The sequence below is a fragment of the Barbus barbus genome (genome assembly GCF_936440315.1).
Source record: "Barbus barbus genome assembly, chromosome: 29".
In the NCBI taxonomy this organism is placed as follows: Eukaryota; Metazoa; Chordata; class Actinopteri; order Cypriniformes; family Cyprinidae; genus Barbus; species Barbus barbus.
Window position 1 is genome coordinate 14,162,730 of NC_136757.1, and position 20,388 is coordinate 14,183,117.

Sequence of the window (20,388 nt, forward strand, 5' to 3'; positions counted from 1 at the left end):
TTACAAAAGATTAATCAATTCGATATTCTATGTTTTTCAGATATTTTCAGTGGAAAAACTGGTTCAAACTCAACTCAAGGGCTTCTATTTCCCTGCTCCCCAAACACTAGAAAGAAACTCCTTTCAAATGATAATAGAGAGAAACCTACAGTACTCGTAGCTACAGGCAAAATCATACATTCAATAGAATTGAAGAATACTATGAAATCACACCATGCATGACTACTAACACACACAAAAAAGAAAACAATATATAAGATCTCATTTTAGTTTACATGACAACAAGCCAATATAATATCTTATTGACTCTAAAAAGAGACCCAGGCTTTCTGAATTCTGTTTACAGAAGTGTTGAAAAGACCACAGATCTTTGCACATTCTACATATGGTTTTTGTCAGTCTGTAATGACTAACATACCACTGCGTCAGCTATGATCAAGAGGTTGCAGCACAATACAATAATCAAATATGAACAACGTGTTCAGTCAATCTTTCAAATCGGTCATTACAGATTAATGGGTTACATTATGAAAAGTGCTTATATGTCTAAGTTAATGTTTGAATTGCCTTTTTAACTCTGTATGGGAGTGTATCAAAATGCAGGTGCAGGAGATCACAAAAAACTAATGAGGCATCATTTACTTTTAATGCCCCATCATGAGCCTCAGATGTTGTTTTTCCCTCCCCTGCAAGCCTCTTGGACTAAGGGCTCATAGCTTTGTCACTGCGTCAACCTACAATGCTTATGTAAGCACAACATTATCGTCTTTGTTAAAGGAATCTGGAAAACATATTCACTTACTCATATGGCCACATGAATGATGCAGTGATATGATAAATGATATGGTTATTTTACATGCAAAAGTAATATGGGTGTATGCAGTTATATGTTAACCTGAGGAAAGTTAACCTGCATAGATGTGGATGAGCTCATAGAGGAGAATTTCCCCAAATAAGTTGGAGAGGAAAACAGGAAGCCCAGATAGTCACAACTTGCATCGCATTACCTTGCCTGATCAAAATCTGACCACAAGGTATATTGTAAAACCACAGGGATGATGGGATGGAAGTTTACCAATTAGATTAACATTACTAAACATCAGTTGCTTAGCCTAAATATAATCGGTAAAATATATATCTATTTGTTAACATTTGTTATACATTAACATGAACGAAGAAATAAAAATCCAAAGCATTTATTAATCGTAGTTAATATTAATTTTACCATTGACTAATATGAAAATCAAAAGTTGTGTTAATATAATTTAACGGACATAAGCCAACAATGTACAAACAATAACAATTATTAATAAATACCTACTGTAAAAAAAAAATTGTAATCTATTGCTTATTTCATGTTAGATGATGCACTGACATTACCTAATAGACTTGTTTATGTTACATGGGAAGGTTTTTATTTACTTATATTTAGACTATGAGAACATTTCATGGCTGGTTTTAGGAAGTTGCCTGAAGTAACTGCACTATTATCAAACTGAATGAGAAATAAATTCCCATTCAACCTCAAATTTATAAAATGATAGCAGTGCATGATAGCATGAAGCAGTGTTGTGTCATCTCCTACCCCCCCCCCCCCCCCCCCCCCCCCCCCATGAATTATAACAAACAAAAATACCAATCCTTAAAAAGGCACATACCATTTTTTCTTTGGGTTTGTTAAGAAAATACATCACCAAATCTAGCACAAGCATTACATGTCTCTCAGAGCAATAAAAAAGTGAATCTGTTAATACATCTTCCATTTATAGGAACATGGAGAAACAATCTCAGCCAGACATTTACACAGACCTTTTGGTTCTTATCTGCTATGATCTGGAAACACATGCCTTTTTAAATTCAAACCAGACTTTGAGTGAAGTCTTGCTGGGAGCCTCAGCAGGAAAAACCCACTGGCCTCACCAGAACCATTATATTGGTTCTTCCAAACCACAAGCGTTCTTTGTTTACTTCTCTTTGGAGTTTGATGGGGCTGTGGTGGATGATCTAACACTTAAACATAGAAAACAATGAAGAGTTAAATATAGTTTTTGAAATTAGGGTTTGTGATTTCCCTATGTAGTGTAATATGGTGTAAAGGTGTGTCAGCATACCATTACTGTATATGTATCAAAGGGTAAATGCATCTCAATATTGTATTTTTCCTCTGAAATACAACACAAAACCAACAAGAACCTACCCTTTTAAAATCCAAACTGTGCACTCACAGCCTGACCTCACTGAGGTCAACTCCAAAGCACACTAGAATAACCTTTGAGCTTGAATGCTTTGCAGTAATATAGGGCAAATGAGGAGAGGATGTGCAACACAAAGAAACTTCTGATTTATCTCCATAATGGTTTTAGGAAGTTGCCTGGATATGATTATGAGTCCAAAGCATGTTTACATCATTTAATTTGTATCTGATAATGACAATCCCCTGGTTCCCCTTACAGAAATTGCACTCCTTTGATGCTATAAAGCATGAAGTGAAATGATATGAGGGTGAGTAAATTAATTTTCATTTCTGGATATTTGATATACTCACTCGCCGCTTTGCTCCAGAAGGTGCTGCTGTACTGACTTTTGAGTCAAATTTTTCTTTTGTGAAAAGAAAAAGTGTTCTTGCGCCATCATGTGGCAGAATTCTTCAATTAAAAATTTTGAAACTTTCTGACCTGTCATGTGCATATGGCACTTTAAACCTGGAGGGTTTTTATAAATGCATATAAAGTAAAATAAAAAGTCAGATCTAAAACAGAAAAATCTGAGTTTTATGATATTACAAAATTTCAAATGCATATGGATATGCTGCATATGGATTTAAATTTGCATTGCTGGAATTAGGCTTCAGTAATAGGAGAAAATACATGCAATTTAGGGTAAAAAGACGTTTGAATTACTGAAGGCTATTACTGAAAACAGGACATAAATCTATGATATAAGCATGTTTTGCCCATAAAATTCTGTCGTATTCTAAATGTTTTTGGTAGCCTATATAGGCCTATAACAATGCTCTTTTTGACTACTTTGACTGTAATATTTAGAATTAACTAAAGAAACTGCTCATAGTTAGGAAGATTCACGGATGGGGTGAATTTGAATGGATTTATTACAGCAATCTTTCTTGATACACACCCCCTAAAACACACAGAAAATCCAGTTAACCATTTTATTTGGGGGGGTGCACGTATTAGCAATATTTGAAGTTTCCGCTCAGTTTCTTTACAATGTGTTATCTCTCGCTCTCGTCCTTTCACGATAGGCCTACTTCAGACAAATTCCTCATGACATGCAGACACGTTTTTCTCAGCTCTTGCCATTTGTCTTTGATCAGAACATCAAAAGCATATAATTAGATAAACGAAGCCGACAGCCACAACATTGTAACCTAGTTTTAGGTGTCGCAAGAACATTGTACCGCTGACCCCTGGAGGGCGGAGCATAAATACAGAACATATGAGGGTGAGAAGTTTGGGAATTGCTCATCTTGGACACTTCCCATCCAAAATGCCACTGGAACTGTATCTCGATTTGCTTTCCCAGCCATGCCGCTCCGTCTTCCTATTTGCCAAGATAAATAAAATTCCCTTCGAATTCAAAACCGTGGATTTATCTGCAGGTGATTTTGTTTTATTTTTATGTAGCTGTTTTATGGAATTGTGAATGTAATCTTGGTAATCTGCATTAATAATAACCTTTAGCTGTTTCACCTGATCTAAATCTAATATTTTAACATGTTAAACTTTTTTTTACTTTATGCACAGATTTAAGTAAATGTTTTATTCGCTTGTGCTCTGGTTCCAGTGAAAAGGTTTTGTATTTTCTGCATTAGTCATCAGACCTATATTTTTTTTCTCTGTGTTGTAAAGGTGAACAACATGGAGAAGAATTTGGTAAGGTCAGCATCATAAGGAAAGTTCCTGTCCTCAAAGATGGGGATTTTATTCTAACAGAGAGGTATGTTGTTACCCTGATTTACTTTTGATACATATTTAGATTTTGTAAGACTAAGTAAGACTGTATACTTTCTATATAGTATAGCTATACTGCAGTACTTGGCAGCAAAACATCGCACTCCTGACCACTGGTATCCAGCTGACCTGCAGAAGCGTGCACGAGTCGACGAGCTTCTCTCCTGGCAGCACACGAACATAAGAACTCATGGGTCAAAGGTCTTTTGGTTCAGGGTAAGAGTTGCTTTATTAAACATTAAACCGATAATTTGTTGTGTTTGCGTTTACTGAGTAAACTGTGATTATGAAAGCTTTCTTTTAGCTGTTTTTTTACTCTCTTTAATGCATGCATTATCCACAGTCAAACTAATATTTCCCAATTCTAGGGGGTCTTGCCTGCAGTCACTGGGGCCCCGGTGCCTAAGGAGAAGATGGATGCTGCCGTGGAGGACCTCAACGCGTCTTTGAAAACCTTTGAGGACAAGTTTATGCATAGCAGGCTCTTTATAATTGGAGATAAAATATCTCTGGCTGATCTTGTAGCCATCGTGGAGATAATGCAGGTACATTTTGTGCATTTGATTTCTTAGACCAAGTGCTTTACTTAAACATGACATATTTACCAATTCTGTTTGTGTGTCTTGAAGCCGGTCGGTACAGGTCTAGATGTGTTTCAAGGCAGACCTGCTCTGAGTGCCTGGAGAGACAGAGTTAAGAAGGAGATTGGTGTGGAAGTCTTCGACGAAGCCCATAAGGTTATCATGAATGTTGATACATTGCCACAAACCTTTGAGAACAAAGGTTTACCAGAGTTTCTCAAGCTAAGGATACAGAAAATGTTTAACTGAGTCTGTGCCTTTGCATGTTCTAATAGTCTAGTATTAAACTTTAATCAAGTTACTGTGCAGTAATGTGGACTAGATCAAACAAAGTTTAGAAAATATTATAGTAGTGAAATCATTGTATTCAAAATAAAAACATTATAAATAAAATGATGCTTAAGTGTATGCATTTGTACAATTTACAGTGCATTCATATATGTGACCCTGGACCACCAAATCAGTCATAAGTAGTACGGGTATATTTGTAGCAATAGCCAAAAATAAATTGTATGGGTCAAAATTATGGATTTCTCTTTTATGCCAAAAATCATTAGGATATTGAGTAAAGATCATGTTCCATGAAGATATTTTCTAAATTTCCTATCAAAAATATATAACACTAATTTGTACATAATAATATGCATTGCTAAGAACTTCATTTGGATAACTTTAAATGTGATTTTCTCAATATTTTGATTTTTTTGCACCCTAGATTTTCAAATAGTTGTATCTCGGCCAAATAGTGTCCTATCCTAACAAACCATACATCAATGGGAAGCTTATTTATTCATATGTATAAATCCCAATTTCAAAAAATTGATCCTTATGACTGGTTGTGTGGTCCGTGGTCACATATTATGTTGTGTGTTGCCTTGAATGGTGAAATACCTAAATCTCAAAAACTCACATTTAAACAATACATTTAAAATGAACAAAAACTCTAACACGAACTGTTCCATAAATGTTATTTCTTATGCTCAAATAGCATTAAGAAAGCATAGATTTTAGGCTGGTGAAGCCAAAATGCATGTGAAATCCCAAGCTTCAGTTATACTTTATTTTTAGGAGTCCTTGTTACAGTAAAATTATACATTTAAGTACTGAGTAATATTAATTAACTGCATATACTTACTATATGGGTTAGGGTTAGGATTATGGTTTGGCTTAGGGTTACTTGCATGTAATTATGCATACTGTATTGTTATTATAATAGTAAGTGCATGTAACATGTTACATGGACACCTTAAAATTAAGTGTTACCCAAACTTCTAACAGCAATTGCAGTATAAGTATATATATATATATATATATATATATATATATATATATATATATATAGTCCATTAGTTATTAAAGTCTATAGTTATGTATAGTTGGCTATTTTCAGATGTTCATAATTTACATTAATAATACATAGAACTTTTATTGATATTTTTCACAATTCAGTAAAATATATGAGTACATGTCTGTCTACATAGATCACAAGACAAAAAATGGTTTTATTATCACAGCAAAGATACTGTATATTCATTACTCTTAATAATGTGACTAGAAAAATTTATTTTAATAAAATATTAAACAAATACTAACTTGATTATAGTTATTCCAACTCGATTGCCAAAGAAACCATAAATATTTTACGAGTTGGTGAATTTGTATTGAATCATACAATGTGACTCTAACAAAAACATTTTTAGAAATCTTAAAAATTAAGCATGAAGGTCCATCCCTAAACATAACCACATAATCAGATCATACAAAAACATAAGAGTGAGATTCAAACAAATTAGCCACCAAATCACCAAAATGTAAAAACAGTTAAGAATTGCTATGAAATTGTGTTGGTTATTCTCCTGAATATTCAGCAAACTGTAGTATAAAGTCAATCAATTAGTAACAGTTACATGTATTCATTTAGCAGATGCAAAGTGACTAATTCTTAATTTTATGTTTACGTTATTACTTACTATTACTTACTTTATTTTTAAGCGACTAAAAACATTAACATTAACATTTTTATATAATTCAAGTCCCTGAAGTAAACTGTCTTTATCATATCAAACATCCTCTGTCACAACTGTCTGGCTTTTACTAGATTTTTCCTCTGCCTTCCTACAGCAGAACAGACTCCAGAGCTTCTCTTTCAGATACCTGTTTGAAGCTGTTAGAAGGAGAGAAGTCATGCCACTGTAAAAACTAAAGGCACTGGCTAAGGTGTGGTAGGTGATAAATTGCCCAATTAACCTTATAATGAGAAACAAAGCCACGATACACAGAGTGGACATATAAACTCCCACCAGGGAGATGGTGATCTTGCACACCAGGAGGTACGAGTCAGATCCCTGCACCTGGGTCTGGTTTTTCTTGAGAGCCAGCGTGTGGGCACATAGATGGATGACCATTCTGATAGAGGTGGGCAGCATGATCATCAGAGGGATCGGGCAGAGGAGGCAAAGTACAGCAACAGCGTATGCGTTTTCATTCATCTGTATAGTGAAGGAGGGCATTGGACAGGTCAAGTTGGTGGTGTTGTTTATGTTGTGATTTGTTTCCATATCCACAACGTCGAGCGAGAACAAAGGAAAGAACAACAAGGAGGAGAACACACAGCTCAACAGCACTGCAGTGTTGATCACAGAGGAGATGTTCCTCTTCAGTGCTCGGAAGCACTCGGAGGTGAAATTCACAACTTTGATGCAGTAGAAGAGACTCAGCCATGCAATAGCCCAGAAGCTGCTGAAGCTGCAACTCATCATTAGATAGATTTCAGTCCGAATAATTAAAGGATATGGCCTGATGCACCAAATTTGGGGATTCTGAAAGATACTAACCACCATTGCGAAGGTGGCGAGTACCAAGAAAATGTTGTTGATGGAGATGACGTTTAGGATCAAACCGACAGTCTGAATGGTCCTGGTCTTTACTTGCTGTTGTATAGTAAAAATGAGGTTAAATATGTTTCCAGAAACACCAACTATCACAAGTGCGACAAAAAAAAGAACGTGCCCAACGAGGGTCATGATGTTGCTCTTCAGAGAGGGAAGCACACAGAGAGGAGTCCTGCACTGATATGAGGTTTGGTGAGATGCGCATTGTCTTATGTAGAAACAGGGACTCAATCTCTTATGCAAAGTGATTTTGTGTGGGTGAATCAAAGCAGGCTTTGTACAAAGCTGAAAACACAAATTAGGTAAAATGAGAGAAATGCACCATGTTTACTGCAGTTCGGATTACACAAACCAAGGTAAAACAAGAGAATTTGCAAATGTATTATATTATCTCTATTTTTCACTTGTGGTGAATATAAAGCTCATGCGTGTGACTTACACACTGAGACTGCAATTGTTGTCATATGTATGTAACAATCAGTATTGAATGTTCATGTAATCAGTGTTCAGAATTTGCCTATTCAAATCTTGTTTGTTTGCTATTTAGACATCGTTGGAAACATGTTGGATAAAATGTAATCTGTATAATTTTACTATGCAAATGTCCTAAAATGCAGGGATTTAAGTTTTCCACTCTCAAGTTTCTCCATTGTCATCCACAGGGATAATGGTTTGACAGATGAGACTGTGATGTAACCCAACGACATGAACGAAACTAAATATTTAACCTTGAAGATTCTTCTGTGCATGGTGTTAAATAAGCTAAAGTAGATTTGGCCTTTATGTAAATTCATAGCAAATTCACATTCAGATACCGTTTAAAGGTTTGGGATTTTAAAAAAGAAGAAGAAATTAATAGTTTCATTCAGCAAAGATGGGTTAAACTGATCAAAAGGGACATTCCAGATATTTATTTTATGACAGATTTTTATTTCAAATAAAAATGTATATTAATCAAAGAATACCGAAAAGAATACGTAGCACAAAAACATTAAGAAGCACTTGTTTTTTAAGCACCAAATATTAAGAAGTACTTGTTTTCTAAGCACCAAATATTAAGAAGTACTTGTTTTTTAAGCACCAAATCAATATATTAGAATGATTTGTGAAGGATCATGTGACACTGAAGAGTAATGGCTGCTAAAATGTAGCTTTACCAGGAATTGCATTATTTTAAATTTTACAGTATTACTGTTTTACTGCATTTTTGTTCAAATAAATGAGCTTAATTTAAAAATCTTATTTTAGGCAGGAATAATCCTTGTATTTATGAGGTCCTTTACATGACGTTGTCAAGAAATGAACTTGAAATGTTTTGTTTTTGGGGCCACTGTGCTACAATTAAATGAAAATATAATAAATATGTATTACATATACATACATTTAAATATATGCATTATAATGAAAAATCTAAAAATGTCATCTGACAAGTTAAAATGAAAAATGAGAAAGAATGAAATTCCAAAGTATATGAAAATATGTTTATTTAAAATGAATTTAAAATAATATTAAAGACTGAGAATGCATAATTCGATGAATAAGATGAAAGTGGATATAGCCTAATAATTTTAAATACATTAGTCTCAGTGAAAAGGTTTTCTCCGTCCCAAGAAAGAGTGTGGCACTGTCTCCCATAAGACCATGTGACCTCCTTGTCCTGCGCTGCGCATCGTTCCTTCGCCAGTGTTTATAAGTCACCGCCATGCCTTGCACTTTTCTGAACCTCTGTGAATATGACACGCAAAAACTCGTCAAAATCAACAGCGTCAGACTTGGGTCGCTGAAATGGACGTTAAACGGAGTGATCTTGATGTTCATCTGGTAAGTGTTTGTGTCCGCGTCGCCCCCGCATCATTTAACAAAAGCTCATTCATGTACAATCACTGCCAGTGAGTTTACACGTGTTTACATGTACTGACCGAAGCAGAGTCCCAAGTCAAAGTAATGTCCTTACTTTCCAGTATCATGATGTTATGGAACAAAGAATATCAAGAGTATGATCTTGTAGTGAGTTCTGTTACCACAAAGGTTAAGGGAGTGGCGAAGATAACTATACCAGACATTGGGGAAGTTGTGTGGGATGTGGTGGACTACAGCGGACCATACCAGGTAACAGTACACCATTTATTATTATTAAAAAAATGGGTTATTTCTAAATCAAACTGATTTTTTGCTCACTCCAGTGACTCTTAAAAACTAGGTAATAAGTCAAAGAAATAAAGGTAATAATGTTTTTGTTTTTGTTTTATTTCGGCAGGGAAGAAACTCCTTTTTTGTGGCTACAAATGTCATTGTAACAAAGAACCAAAAACAAGGTAATTGCTCCGAGGTAAGTGCAGCTATTCTAATTTCAGTCTATTTGGTAATGCAATACGAAATGTATCTTTGTTTGTGATTCATTAACCACTATCATTTTAAGGCAGATATAATCCATTCAACAGATGCTTGTATGTTCACACTTCAGGTTCTACCACATGGGAAACTGTGCCGAACAGATAAAGACTGTGAGAAAGGGTTTTCTGACCAGCATAGCCATGGTAATGTTATATGAAGAAGCAATTTGAAGTTATACAGCTTGAGAGGAAGCATTTCGATGTCAGATCACTGATCTATAATAGATAGTAACTTATATTATATAATCATTATATATAGATTAGTGTCAGACCAATCATATTTTGATATGAAATTAAATGTTGAATTGTTTGAATGTTTGAATAACATTACCTGAGCTGTATTATATTTAACTGAAAATCTAAAACATTTTTGGATGTTTTTCCATTATTTGAGATTTGTTCCTGTGTTTGTCTCTAAGGTGTTCAAACAGGTGCCTGTGTGAAGTTAGAAGTACTAAAGAAAACATGTGAAGTTACAGCTTGGTGCCCCATTGAGAGCAAGAAGAATCCCAGGTGCTGTAATGTGCTAGTTTATATTAAAGGGATAGTTTTAATATAACATTTTGTCAATATTTACTTATTCTTGTGTCGTTCCAAACCTGTTTGTAATACAAATGCAGATATTATGTTAATATAAAAATGTTTTTGTCCATTTAATGAAAGTCGGTGAAGTCCCAAATGACTTTAATTATATGTTCCAAAAAAACCTCAGACATTTTTCATTACAAATAAGAAAGTCATGCTGGTTTGGAATGACATGAAGTTGAGTAAATGATAACCGAATATAAATTTTTTGGTGAACTGTACCTGTTTTTTGTCATAATTGAATGTAGGATTGACTCTACATGACTGTTTGTATTGCATACTGTTGTTTGTTGATTAAGATTCAAACTTACTGTGACAGCAAAGCTATTTGGCAATAGAAAACAGCTCATCATAGCTATGCTGCAAGATGAATAAAAAACAGTTGACACTGCAGTTCAAAGTCACCCATGCCACCAAAGAGACATTTGAGGAATCTGTTTGAGGAAGCTGCAGTTTTATAGAAACAGAGATTCTGTTTACAGAAGTATTCTTATGTCAGGTTTTCATTTCTGTTTCCTCAGGCCTGCTCTTTTGGCATCTGCAGAAAATTTCACTGTGATGATCAAGAATAACATCAGATTCCCAGCATTTAATTACATAAGGTAGTACACAAGTTTTATAGATGCAAATGCTATTATATTTACAGTACAAATGTTGGTGCACTAACATACCTAATAGGTGACACTTTATTCTAAGGTGTCCTTGTTACAGTGTAATTATACATTTAAGTACTGAGTAATATTAATTAACTACATGTACTTACTGTATCGGTAGGGTTAGGATTTGGGTTTGGTTTAGGGTTACTTGCATGTAATTATGTATCATTTATTGTTATTATAATAGTAAGTACATGTAATGTGTAACAAGACACCTTAAAAATAAATTGTTACCGCTTAATGAATGTGTGAACTGTTAGCAGTAACAATAACAATTAAAGTAAATGTTTGGCAGAAGGAAGCTCCTTATATTTGGTATTCAAAAACTGATAATATAGTATTAGTCATCCATTTATGTTTTTCTCTTAGAAGAAACATCCTTCCTGAAATGAAAGACACTGACCTTAAAGGTTGCCTTTATAACCACCACAAAAATCCATACTGCCCCATTTTCCGTTTGGGAGACATTGTGAGTGAGGCCAAAGAGAAGTTTTCAGAGGTGGCAGTGGAGGTAAAACCTTTCTTTCCAAGCACACTAGGACATACACTGCCGTTCAAAAGTTTGGGATCAGACTTTTTCTTCTGCTCATCAAGGATGCATTTATTTGATCAAAAATACACAAAACAATATGATTAGTAATTAAATATTAATTAATAATATTATTACTGTTTAAAATAATGATTTTCTAATTTAATATACTGTAAAATATTATTTGTTCATGTGATGCAAAGCTGAATTTTCATCATCCATTACTCCAGTGTTCAGTGTTACATGATCCTTCAGAAATCATTCTGATTTATTAATAATATGCTGATTTATTATCAATGTTAGAAACAGTTTATGCTGCTTAATATTTTTGGAACAGCATTTATTCAAAATAGAAATATTGTCTAAAAATACAAGTCTTTAACATCACTTTTTTTAAAAAATATAAGTCTGTACTTTCACGTTTTATTAATTTACATCCTTGCTGAAAAAAAACAACAAAATTATTTATTTCAAAAAAAGAATATCAAACATTTGAATGGTAATGTATATTATTAGAAAATATTTTTTACTTTTTATTAATCAAAGTATCAAAGTCTTTAGTGTCTTATGATCCTTCAGAAATCATTCTAAAACAGTATGCTGATTTGGAGCTCAAGAAACATTTCTTATTATTATAAATGTTGAAAAATGTTGTGCTTAATATAGGCTATTGTGGAAACAGTGATCTGTTCTTTCATATAAAGTTTGAAAGAACAGCATTTATTTGAAATAGAAGTCTTTTGTAACATTATGAATGTCTTTACTGTAATTTTTGATTAGTTTAAGGGAGGGGAAGTGGTGTGTGGAGACCCATACTCAGAATTTGTGCTCTGCATTTAACTCATCCAAGTGTACACACAGTAGTGAACATACACCCGGAGCAGTGGGCAACCAATGCTGAGGCACCCAGGGGGTTCGGTGCCTTGCTCAAGGGTCTCACCTCAGTCGTGGTATTGAGGGTGGAGAGAGTGTTGGTTATTCACTCCCACCACCTACAATCCCTGCTGGATCTGAGACTCGAACCCATGACCTTCAGGTTACAAGTCCAACTCTCTATCCATTAGGCCACGACTGGCCCTATTGTAAAATGTGTTTGTTTAATGCATTTTTGCTGAATAAGAGTGTTAATTTCTTTAAATAAAAATATCACTGACCACAAACTTTTGAACAGTAGTGTATTTGTGTAATTTAGTTGCAAGGTAGGCTAGTAAATTCTTGTCAGTTTTTACATCGCTGGTAGTATCTGCTCCACAGGGTGGTGTGATTGGGATCCAGATCAACTGGGACTGTGACCTGAACCACATCTTTCACAGATGTCTGCCCACATACTCATTCCGTCGCTTGGACGAAAAAGCAAGCAACCGAACCCTGTACCCTGGGCTCAATTTCAGGTTTGAACAATTTAAATCATATTGAAAATATGTGAACTGTGTGATATTGAAATTAATTATTTTTTGTAGGTTTGCAAGATACTCTACAGTGAATGGTGTGGAGCAGAGAACGCTCTTTAAAATGTATGGGATTAGGTTTGATGTGATGGTGTTTGGGAAGGTGAGATTATATTATACTATATTGTCATTACATTGCGTGTTATCTTTAGCATATAAGACACAAAAAAGTTCTCTATAATTCTTCACAGGCTGGAAAGTTCAGCATCATTCAGCTAATCATCTACATTGGATCTACGCTCTCGTATTACGCTCTTGTGAGTAACCCTTAAATAGTCAGTAAGTCAGAAAAGTGTTTGAAGTAATAAAATGTTTACCACTGAGTTTGTCTTTAGACAACAGTATTCCTCGACTGGCTTATTGGGACCGGCTGTTACTCCAAAGAGGTAAAACAGAACTACACTGAGAGGAAGTTTGAAGCTGTACAGGACCGAGAAGAGGTGAACACACCTTAGAAACACTTCAGTTTGTTGTGTGCAGTTTTTGAACACTATTAATGCTTTACACAGGCTAAATACAGCTCAAGCTGAGATTCTGTAAACATGAATCTAGCATGAAGTATTGTGTTTGTTGCAGTGCTTCCTTTGTGTGTCATTTGTGGATGAGGACCAGTTAAGGGTGGTGAAAAAATCCAGAAGGAAACGACTACAGGAGACAAAACCCCTTTCCTTACACCAGCGCAAAGTAAGTTCCTCATAGTATATTGTCACATACTTGCCAGTAAATTAATGCTTGTTGTTAATCATTCAAAAAAGCATTTTGTATTTTCTAAAACTGAATTAAATGATTAGTTCACTCAGAAAGTTGTCATCACTCACTCGTCTTCATGTCATTCCAGGCCTGTAAGGCTTGCTTTCTTCTGCAAAACACAATGAATTCAATACAATGGCAGTACATCCTGACTCACTTTAACACTGATAAAGCACCCAGAAGTGTCAGCGAACACGACATGTGGCTCACTAATCATTTCTCAAGACCTCTGATTGTTTTTGGTGAAAAGTACCCTGATATTTAAATAATGATATTGTAAAATAATAAATTGCAAAATCTTGTGCACCATCAATGCATCTTTTACAATGGTTTGCCATTATTTTTATGGTAAAATTGTGAAAATTCTGTTAAAATATTGTGAAAATGATCAGAAAGCAGCATGTGCTTTTTTTGCTGACATACTTGGGTGTTTTATTAACCCCCGGTTTCACAGACAAGGTTTAAGCCTAGTCCCAGACTAAAGTGTAAGTCTAAGATGTTTTAACCGAAAGAAACTTGCACTGACTGATCTTAAAATATATCGGTGCATTTGTTTTGTCTCGAGATGCACACCAGTAATGTTTTTCCTAAGGCATGTTAATAAAAATGACAGAAATTTCCTAATTGAACAATGGCCTAATCTTGGTTTAGTCTAAGCCCTGTCTGTGAAACCAAGCCTATGTGTTTTAAGAGTCGATATGTACTGACATTGTATGAAATTCATTAAATGATCTCCTTTTGTGTGGAAATACAAGAAATCAAAGAAGTCAAATGGGTTTAGAACAGTATTAGGATTGAGTAAATGACAACTATTTGGTCCGACTGATTTAATGTTATTTTTTATATGGCATTGCATTAACTCAAAAATAAACTACACTGTGAGATACAATCATATTTTGTATTAATATTTTGAATGTTTTTATTTTGATATAATTGTGTTGTAATTTTTTGTAAATTTTATATAATATTGCCAATTTATTATTTTGTTGTTTTTTAAATGTCTATATAGGTTTTAATTTTTATTTCAGTTTTCGTTATTTTAGTACAAGTTAAACAAAATGAAAATAAGAAATGTTGCCTTACCAACTTGAAGTTTACGTTTTTGTTGTTGTTGTTGATATTTTATATCAGTTAACATTTTATATAATTTCAAATCATGAAATTGTTTATTTGGTTTTAGCAAACTGTAATAACCCCGGTCTGTTCTCTTTCAGAATGATTTGGCGAGCATGAAGACTCTGATGAGTGTTCTGCAGTGTGGTCAAAGCAGAAGTGAGCCTTTACGGAATGGCCAGAGTGGTGGGCTAAAAGTGGATGAAAACCTTCCCAGAAGTCACAGCAGCAGACAAAGCACTGACACACCATTACTGGAGATGCCACAGTCTGGGTGTCCGGCCTGGTGTCAGTGTGGCTGCTGCCGGCCTTCAGACTCCTTGCAGGAGCAGCTGTGCTGTCGGTCGAGGAAAGGGCGCTGCATAACCTCCTCCCCGCTCTTTTCAACACTGGTTGTCAGTCGCTCCGTCCTGGAGACTGCTTTGTTCTATGTGGATCCCCTAGCGGAGCTGAGTGAGGAGGCTCAGCTGCGCTATGGGGCCTATGCTCAATTCATTAGATGGCGCTTTGGTGACAGCACACCTAGAGATGCTGTTCCAGTAATACCCAGTTGCTGTATATGGAGGATAAGAGCAGAATACCCCAGCCCTGATGGGAAATACAGTGGCCTTAGACTATATCAGGCCATATAGTCTCAGACGGACTTCAATAGATAAGACTTTATTCAGTTTATGATTAGACATTCAAATCACAATTGCAATGCCTAAAAAGGAATGACATAAACCACAATCAATAATACAGAATATGATGAGTCATTTTTACAGTTTTAACCTGCAAAACAACCAAATTATGTATCATATTAACCACAAAAATGCTGTCAGTATGTTTTTTTACTAACACAGATGCCTTTGAACTTAAAAACAAATGAAGAGGTCAAGAATGTACAGCCAACCTGATTTACTAATAATTTTAAGTGTGATTAAACACTGATACACTCAAACTGTAATGAATAAAAATTTATATCATATTCAAATGTGATGGGTAAACTAAAGTTAGTATACATTAAAAAAAAAACTGACCACAAAAGTTAGAATGGTAGAGAAAAAAAGCTTTGCCATCATAGGAATAAATTACAGTTGAAATGTATAGTAGAGAACAGTTATTTTAAATTGATATTTACTGTATTTTTCATCAAATAAATGCAGCAATGATGACTAAGACACTTCTTTAAACAAGCTTACCAGCCCCAAACTTTTGAAGAGTAGTGTGTATATTGTATATATATATACAAGAACATATTGAGTTTTACTGGCTTTAAGTGCGGTGAAAGTGTCCTGTTCACTCCATCATGGAGTCCCATATGAGGTTGTCTCCATGGAGCTCTAACAGTATAAAATTATATAATTTTTTATATTAAGTATAAATTTGCAAAAAAATAAAAATAAATCATATATAATAAATTGCTTTAACTTTTACTTACCAGTGGCACACTGTCACCTTTTTGGTTCAGGTGAATAAATTTATGTTTGGCATAGTAGTCACGGTCCTTCATACAAGTAAGCATGACCCAGTCACAAACAGCGGTCACCTGGGAGTATTTCAGGAACAACATGAAAATTATTGAACCAAAGGCATTTTACTCAAATAGGTGTCTTTGAAAAAAGAAAAGAAAAAAACACCAAACCAGAGCTTACCAAACTAAGAAAGGCAAGAGTGGCACCAAGATTGACAATAGTGGGCACAATATTGAATTTGCCAGCCTGCAGACACAATTAAAGAGTAAATAAGGAAAATTGAATAAATAGATGCTGGTTATTATTTTGTACTAGTAGACTAGCAAACAAACCATCCCAAACACGATGACTTCAAAACGGATTCCAAAGGCCTTTATCAATGTCCTCGTTTCAATGTTTTCATTGTTTTTATAATATTTTGCAAATCTGTGGGAAAGAACAAAATTGTTACCCTCTAGCTTTACAATAAAAAATCTAAATCAGTTTAACTGCATTTACCGGAAATTGTAGCCAGGGGCAACGTTATTTTCAGGATTTTTGTTGTCCAGTCTGCTAAAAGAATACTTGGGAATGCAGAAACGTTCTGGGAAGTCCAAGTCACAATTCCAGTCAATGAAAATCCCCATAATACCTCCCTTCAACATTAAAACACACTGTCAACTACAGTAATTAACTTATAGTACTTTCACAAATATAAATGCAAGTGCTCCCAACGGCTGCATTAATTTGATCAAAAATACAGTAAAACAATATTTTTACAATTTAAAATAACTATTTTCAGTATTAATATATTTTAAAATGTAATTTATTCCTGTGGTGACAAAGCTGGATTTTCAGCAGCCATTACTCCAGTCTTCAGTGTCACATGATCCTTCAGAAATCATTCTAATATGCTGATTTGCTGCTCAAGAGACATGTTGTATTGTTGTATCAATGAAACTAAAATCTTTTATAACATTACAAACGTCTTTGTCACTTGTGATCAATTTATTGCATCCTTGCTGTATAATAAGTTTTCATTTATTTAAAAATTCTCGACAGTTGTGTATATGAATAAGAAAGACAGCATTATTGAAGATACAGACTTTAAGAGCCATGACGCTGAAGTCTTCTCCTGCCTCAGTTACCATGTCCCCCAGACGAAAAATAGGACAGTGAGGGTCTGTTTTACGATCAAAGGTGCAGTTTTTTAAGTATGTGGAGTTGATGTGATGCAGAATGTTTCGCCTAGAAAAAGCACAAAACCATGGATTCACAAGCTCACTGACATTTGGATTTAAAGTGACGATTCTCTCTCAATTAGGCCATTAAAGACCTCATATTTAAATGATAGATATCACAGGCTCTCTTCTTCCAAGACTAAAATGCATGAACTTACTTTCTAAAATTGAACTTTGGATATTGTATGTTGTTTTTGATGAGCACTGTAAAGTCCACTGCTGCACCTAGAAGAGCAGGTCTGTACAATCACAGACTATATTAATATTCAGATTCAATTGAGCAAAGGGCATCAAATTCGCCCACTTTTACTAAAGACACTAACTTTGGAATGATGGTGTCATTTTCAAGTGGACACCATGCCTGCACCTCACAGGTTTTGATGGTATCAGAGTACTGCACACAATGTCCAGTCTGAACATCTGCGAGGAGGAACACAGAGTTCACTTTGTGCCATTGACTTACAGCTTACATCAGAAACACTGTGAATTGTTACACAGTACTGTTGAGAGAACAAACGCATACCATTTCCATGGACTTCATTGTGTCCCTCTATGCAATCACTGTCAGATTCACACTTAGTGACTTCACTCGGAATCTGTAAAAATGAATCATTTGTAATCCAACATGCAACGTTCTCTTCTTGTGTGAAAATGGACAAAACATATGGAAGTGTTCGATCGTACCTGAGGACACTTGCTCTGTGTCTGGCCTGGAGTCAGAATCATATTCGTTAACACAAAGAAAGAGTTTTCTCCCTACCAAATAAATTAAAATAAGGCTGACTGAATCTAGAATTAATTTCTACAAAAAGCATATGTCACTTTGACAAACAAAATAATTATCTTGAATTGGGTTTGTGTCAAACAAATGTAGATACCTGGGGTGGGATAACATATTCAGGTACGTCCCAAACATGAACCCCCTCAATGGATGAATTGGTCAAAATGTTTCCTTTCACCTTTGTGCTGACCGAGCTGATCACAGGGTCCGTGTCCTGGTAAGCGCGCTGAATCCAGCAGACATATCTTAACAGTACAATGCAGATATGGATTTAGGCTAAACCATCAAGACTGCATTACATTTCACCAAGAGCACAACACGCTTAAACGTGGGTGTAAAAACATATACATTTATTGTAACAAAGGAAGAAAAAATTATAATAATTCTCAGTCCTAAATTATTTGTTTATAGTTCCTAAAATATTTATACAGCCTAGACCTGAAATGGAAAACTGTTTTTGAAATACCTTTACCTCAGGCTTTTGAAACTTTAATTACAGAAGTATATGAATACAAGATGAATATATGAATAGAGATGAATACAAGTAGATGCAATCAATATTTCTTCCAAAGTTTAAATGCTGTATAAACTTGTAAAAATGTACTCACACAGCAACATAGGCGATGATCAACAACTGGATCAGTCTGAAGAGGGCTCCCACACTTTTGTTATTAATAACCAGCATTACATTGGTTTCATAACCAAAGAGACATTGGAGGCAAACACTGCAGCAGTTTTTACAGCCCATTGCTGAAGAAATGTCCACTATGAAACCACAGTACTTGATATAAGGTCAGAACACCATGTGTCAGCCTCTAGTACATCTACTATACTTTAGTTTTCAATATAATTTACACATGCTTTGCATGTAATTTCTTAAAGTGCAGGACTAATGATATGCATTGCCAGACCACCCACAGATATTTGATTAAACATCTGTTAAGTACCCAGTAAGATTTGCACTCCTCACATTTGCAAGCCAGTATCTATAACGGTGTGAAACTCATGTAAATCAAGCGGTTGAACACCCTCGGTTATGACCAACAGCTCAATTGCTATAATTAAGAAAATACATTAGTGTTCTCAATGCATTTGTTTCACTGTAGTGTCTTAATACTTGACAGCTCATTTAGTATGGCTAGAACTATAAACATGCTAAGAAAAAAAAAAAATATTAGAAAAACTCACAGAATCAGGAAAAATTAAAAAGAAATACCACCCATTTATTTCCAAAAGCATAAAAAGAACATTCAAAAAATAAATCAGACCAAAATGGTAAAATAAATGTAAAAAAAAAAAAAAAAAAAGTTATCAAAATAAAATTAGCGCCTCTTCTGGAACACGTTCCCTCGTCCTGGTCCACCCCGGCCACATATTTAAATAATGATATTGTAAAATCATAAATTGCAAAATATTGTGCACCATCAATGCATCTTTTACAATGGTTTGCCATTATTTTTCTGGTAAAATTGTGAAAATTCTGTTAAAATACTGTGAAAATGATCAGAAAGCAGCATGTGCTTTTTTTGCTGACATACTTGGGTTTATTAACCCCCGGTTTCACAGACAAGGTTTAAGCCTAGTCCCAGACTAAAGTGTAAGTCTAAGATGTTTTAACCGAAAGAAACTTGCACTGACTGATCTTAAAATATATCGGTGCATTTGTTTTGTATCGAGATGCACACCAGTAATGTTTTTCCTAAGGCATGTTAATAAAAATGACAGAAATTTCCTAATTGAACAATGGCCTAATCTTGGTTTAGTCTAAGCCCTGTCTGTGAAACCAGGCCTATGTGTTTTAAGAGTCGATATGTACTGACATTGTATGAAATTCATTAAATGATCTCCTTTTGTGTGGAAATACAAGAAATCAAAGAAGTCAAATGGGTTTAGAACAGTATTAGGATTGAGTAAATGACAACTATTTGGTCCGACTGATTTAATGTTATTTTTTATATGGCATTGCATTAACTCAAAAATAAACTACACTGTGAGATACAATCATATTTTGTATTA

The 20,388-nt window shown here is 34.7% G+C and overlaps 4 protein-coding genes across 4 annotated transcripts; 2 read left to right on the forward strand and 2 right to left on the reverse strand.

The window, feature by feature from the left end:
- The first annotated feature begins 3,493 nt into the window (after positions 1-3,493).
- LOC306849283 (glutathione S-transferase theta-1-like) lies at positions 3,494-4,934 on the forward strand. The gene is made up of 5 exons (XM_079384212.1): positions 3,494-3,619; positions 3,870-3,957; positions 4,037-4,187; positions 4,340-4,516; positions 4,601-4,934. The coding sequence occupies exons 1-5, from the start codon at positions 3,508-3,510 to the stop codon at positions 4,799-4,801; spliced, it is 729 nt and encodes a 242-aa protein (XP_079240338.1). The 5' UTR covers positions 3,494-3,507; the 3' UTR covers positions 4,802-4,934.
- A 1,678-nt stretch (positions 4,935-6,612) lies between these two features.
- Positions 6,613-7,575, reverse strand: LOC306849082 (taste receptor type 2 member 40-like; the record flags this gene model as incomplete). The annotated part of the gene is made up of 1 exon (XM_079383938.1): positions 6,613-7,575. The coding sequence occupies one exon, from the start codon at positions 7,573-7,575 to the stop codon at positions 6,613-6,615; it is 963 nt and encodes a 320-aa protein (XP_079240064.1).
- A 1,519-nt stretch (positions 7,576-9,094) lies between these two features.
- On the forward strand, positions 9,095-16,396 carry LOC306849484 (P2X purinoceptor 4-like). Its single transcript, XM_079384542.1, has 13 exons — positions 9,095-9,264; positions 9,405-9,552; positions 9,701-9,772; positions 9,908-9,980; positions 10,256-10,349; positions 10,943-11,023; positions 11,447-11,588; positions 12,861-12,997; positions 13,067-13,157; positions 13,246-13,311; positions 13,390-13,494; positions 13,631-13,738; positions 15,019-16,396. Exons 1-13 carry the CDS (start codon positions 9,146-9,148, stop codon positions 15,547-15,549), a joined length of 1,767 nt encoding a protein of 588 aa, XP_079240668.1. The 5' UTR covers positions 9,095-9,145; the 3' UTR covers positions 15,550-16,396.
- Positions 16,204-19,120, reverse strand: LOC306849083 (P2X purinoceptor 4a-like; the record flags this gene model as incomplete). Its single annotated transcript, XM_079383939.1, has 12 exons — positions 16,204-16,239; positions 16,338-16,445; positions 16,552-16,617; positions 16,704-16,797; positions 16,870-17,006; positions 17,457-17,598; positions 17,750-17,830; positions 17,915-18,011; positions 18,115-18,187; positions 18,276-18,347; positions 18,470-18,617; positions 18,981-19,120. 12 exons carry the CDS (start codon positions 19,118-19,120, stop codon positions 16,204-16,206), a joined length of 1,194 nt encoding a protein of 397 aa, XP_079240065.1.
- Positions 19,121-20,388: the final 1,268 nt, after the last annotated feature.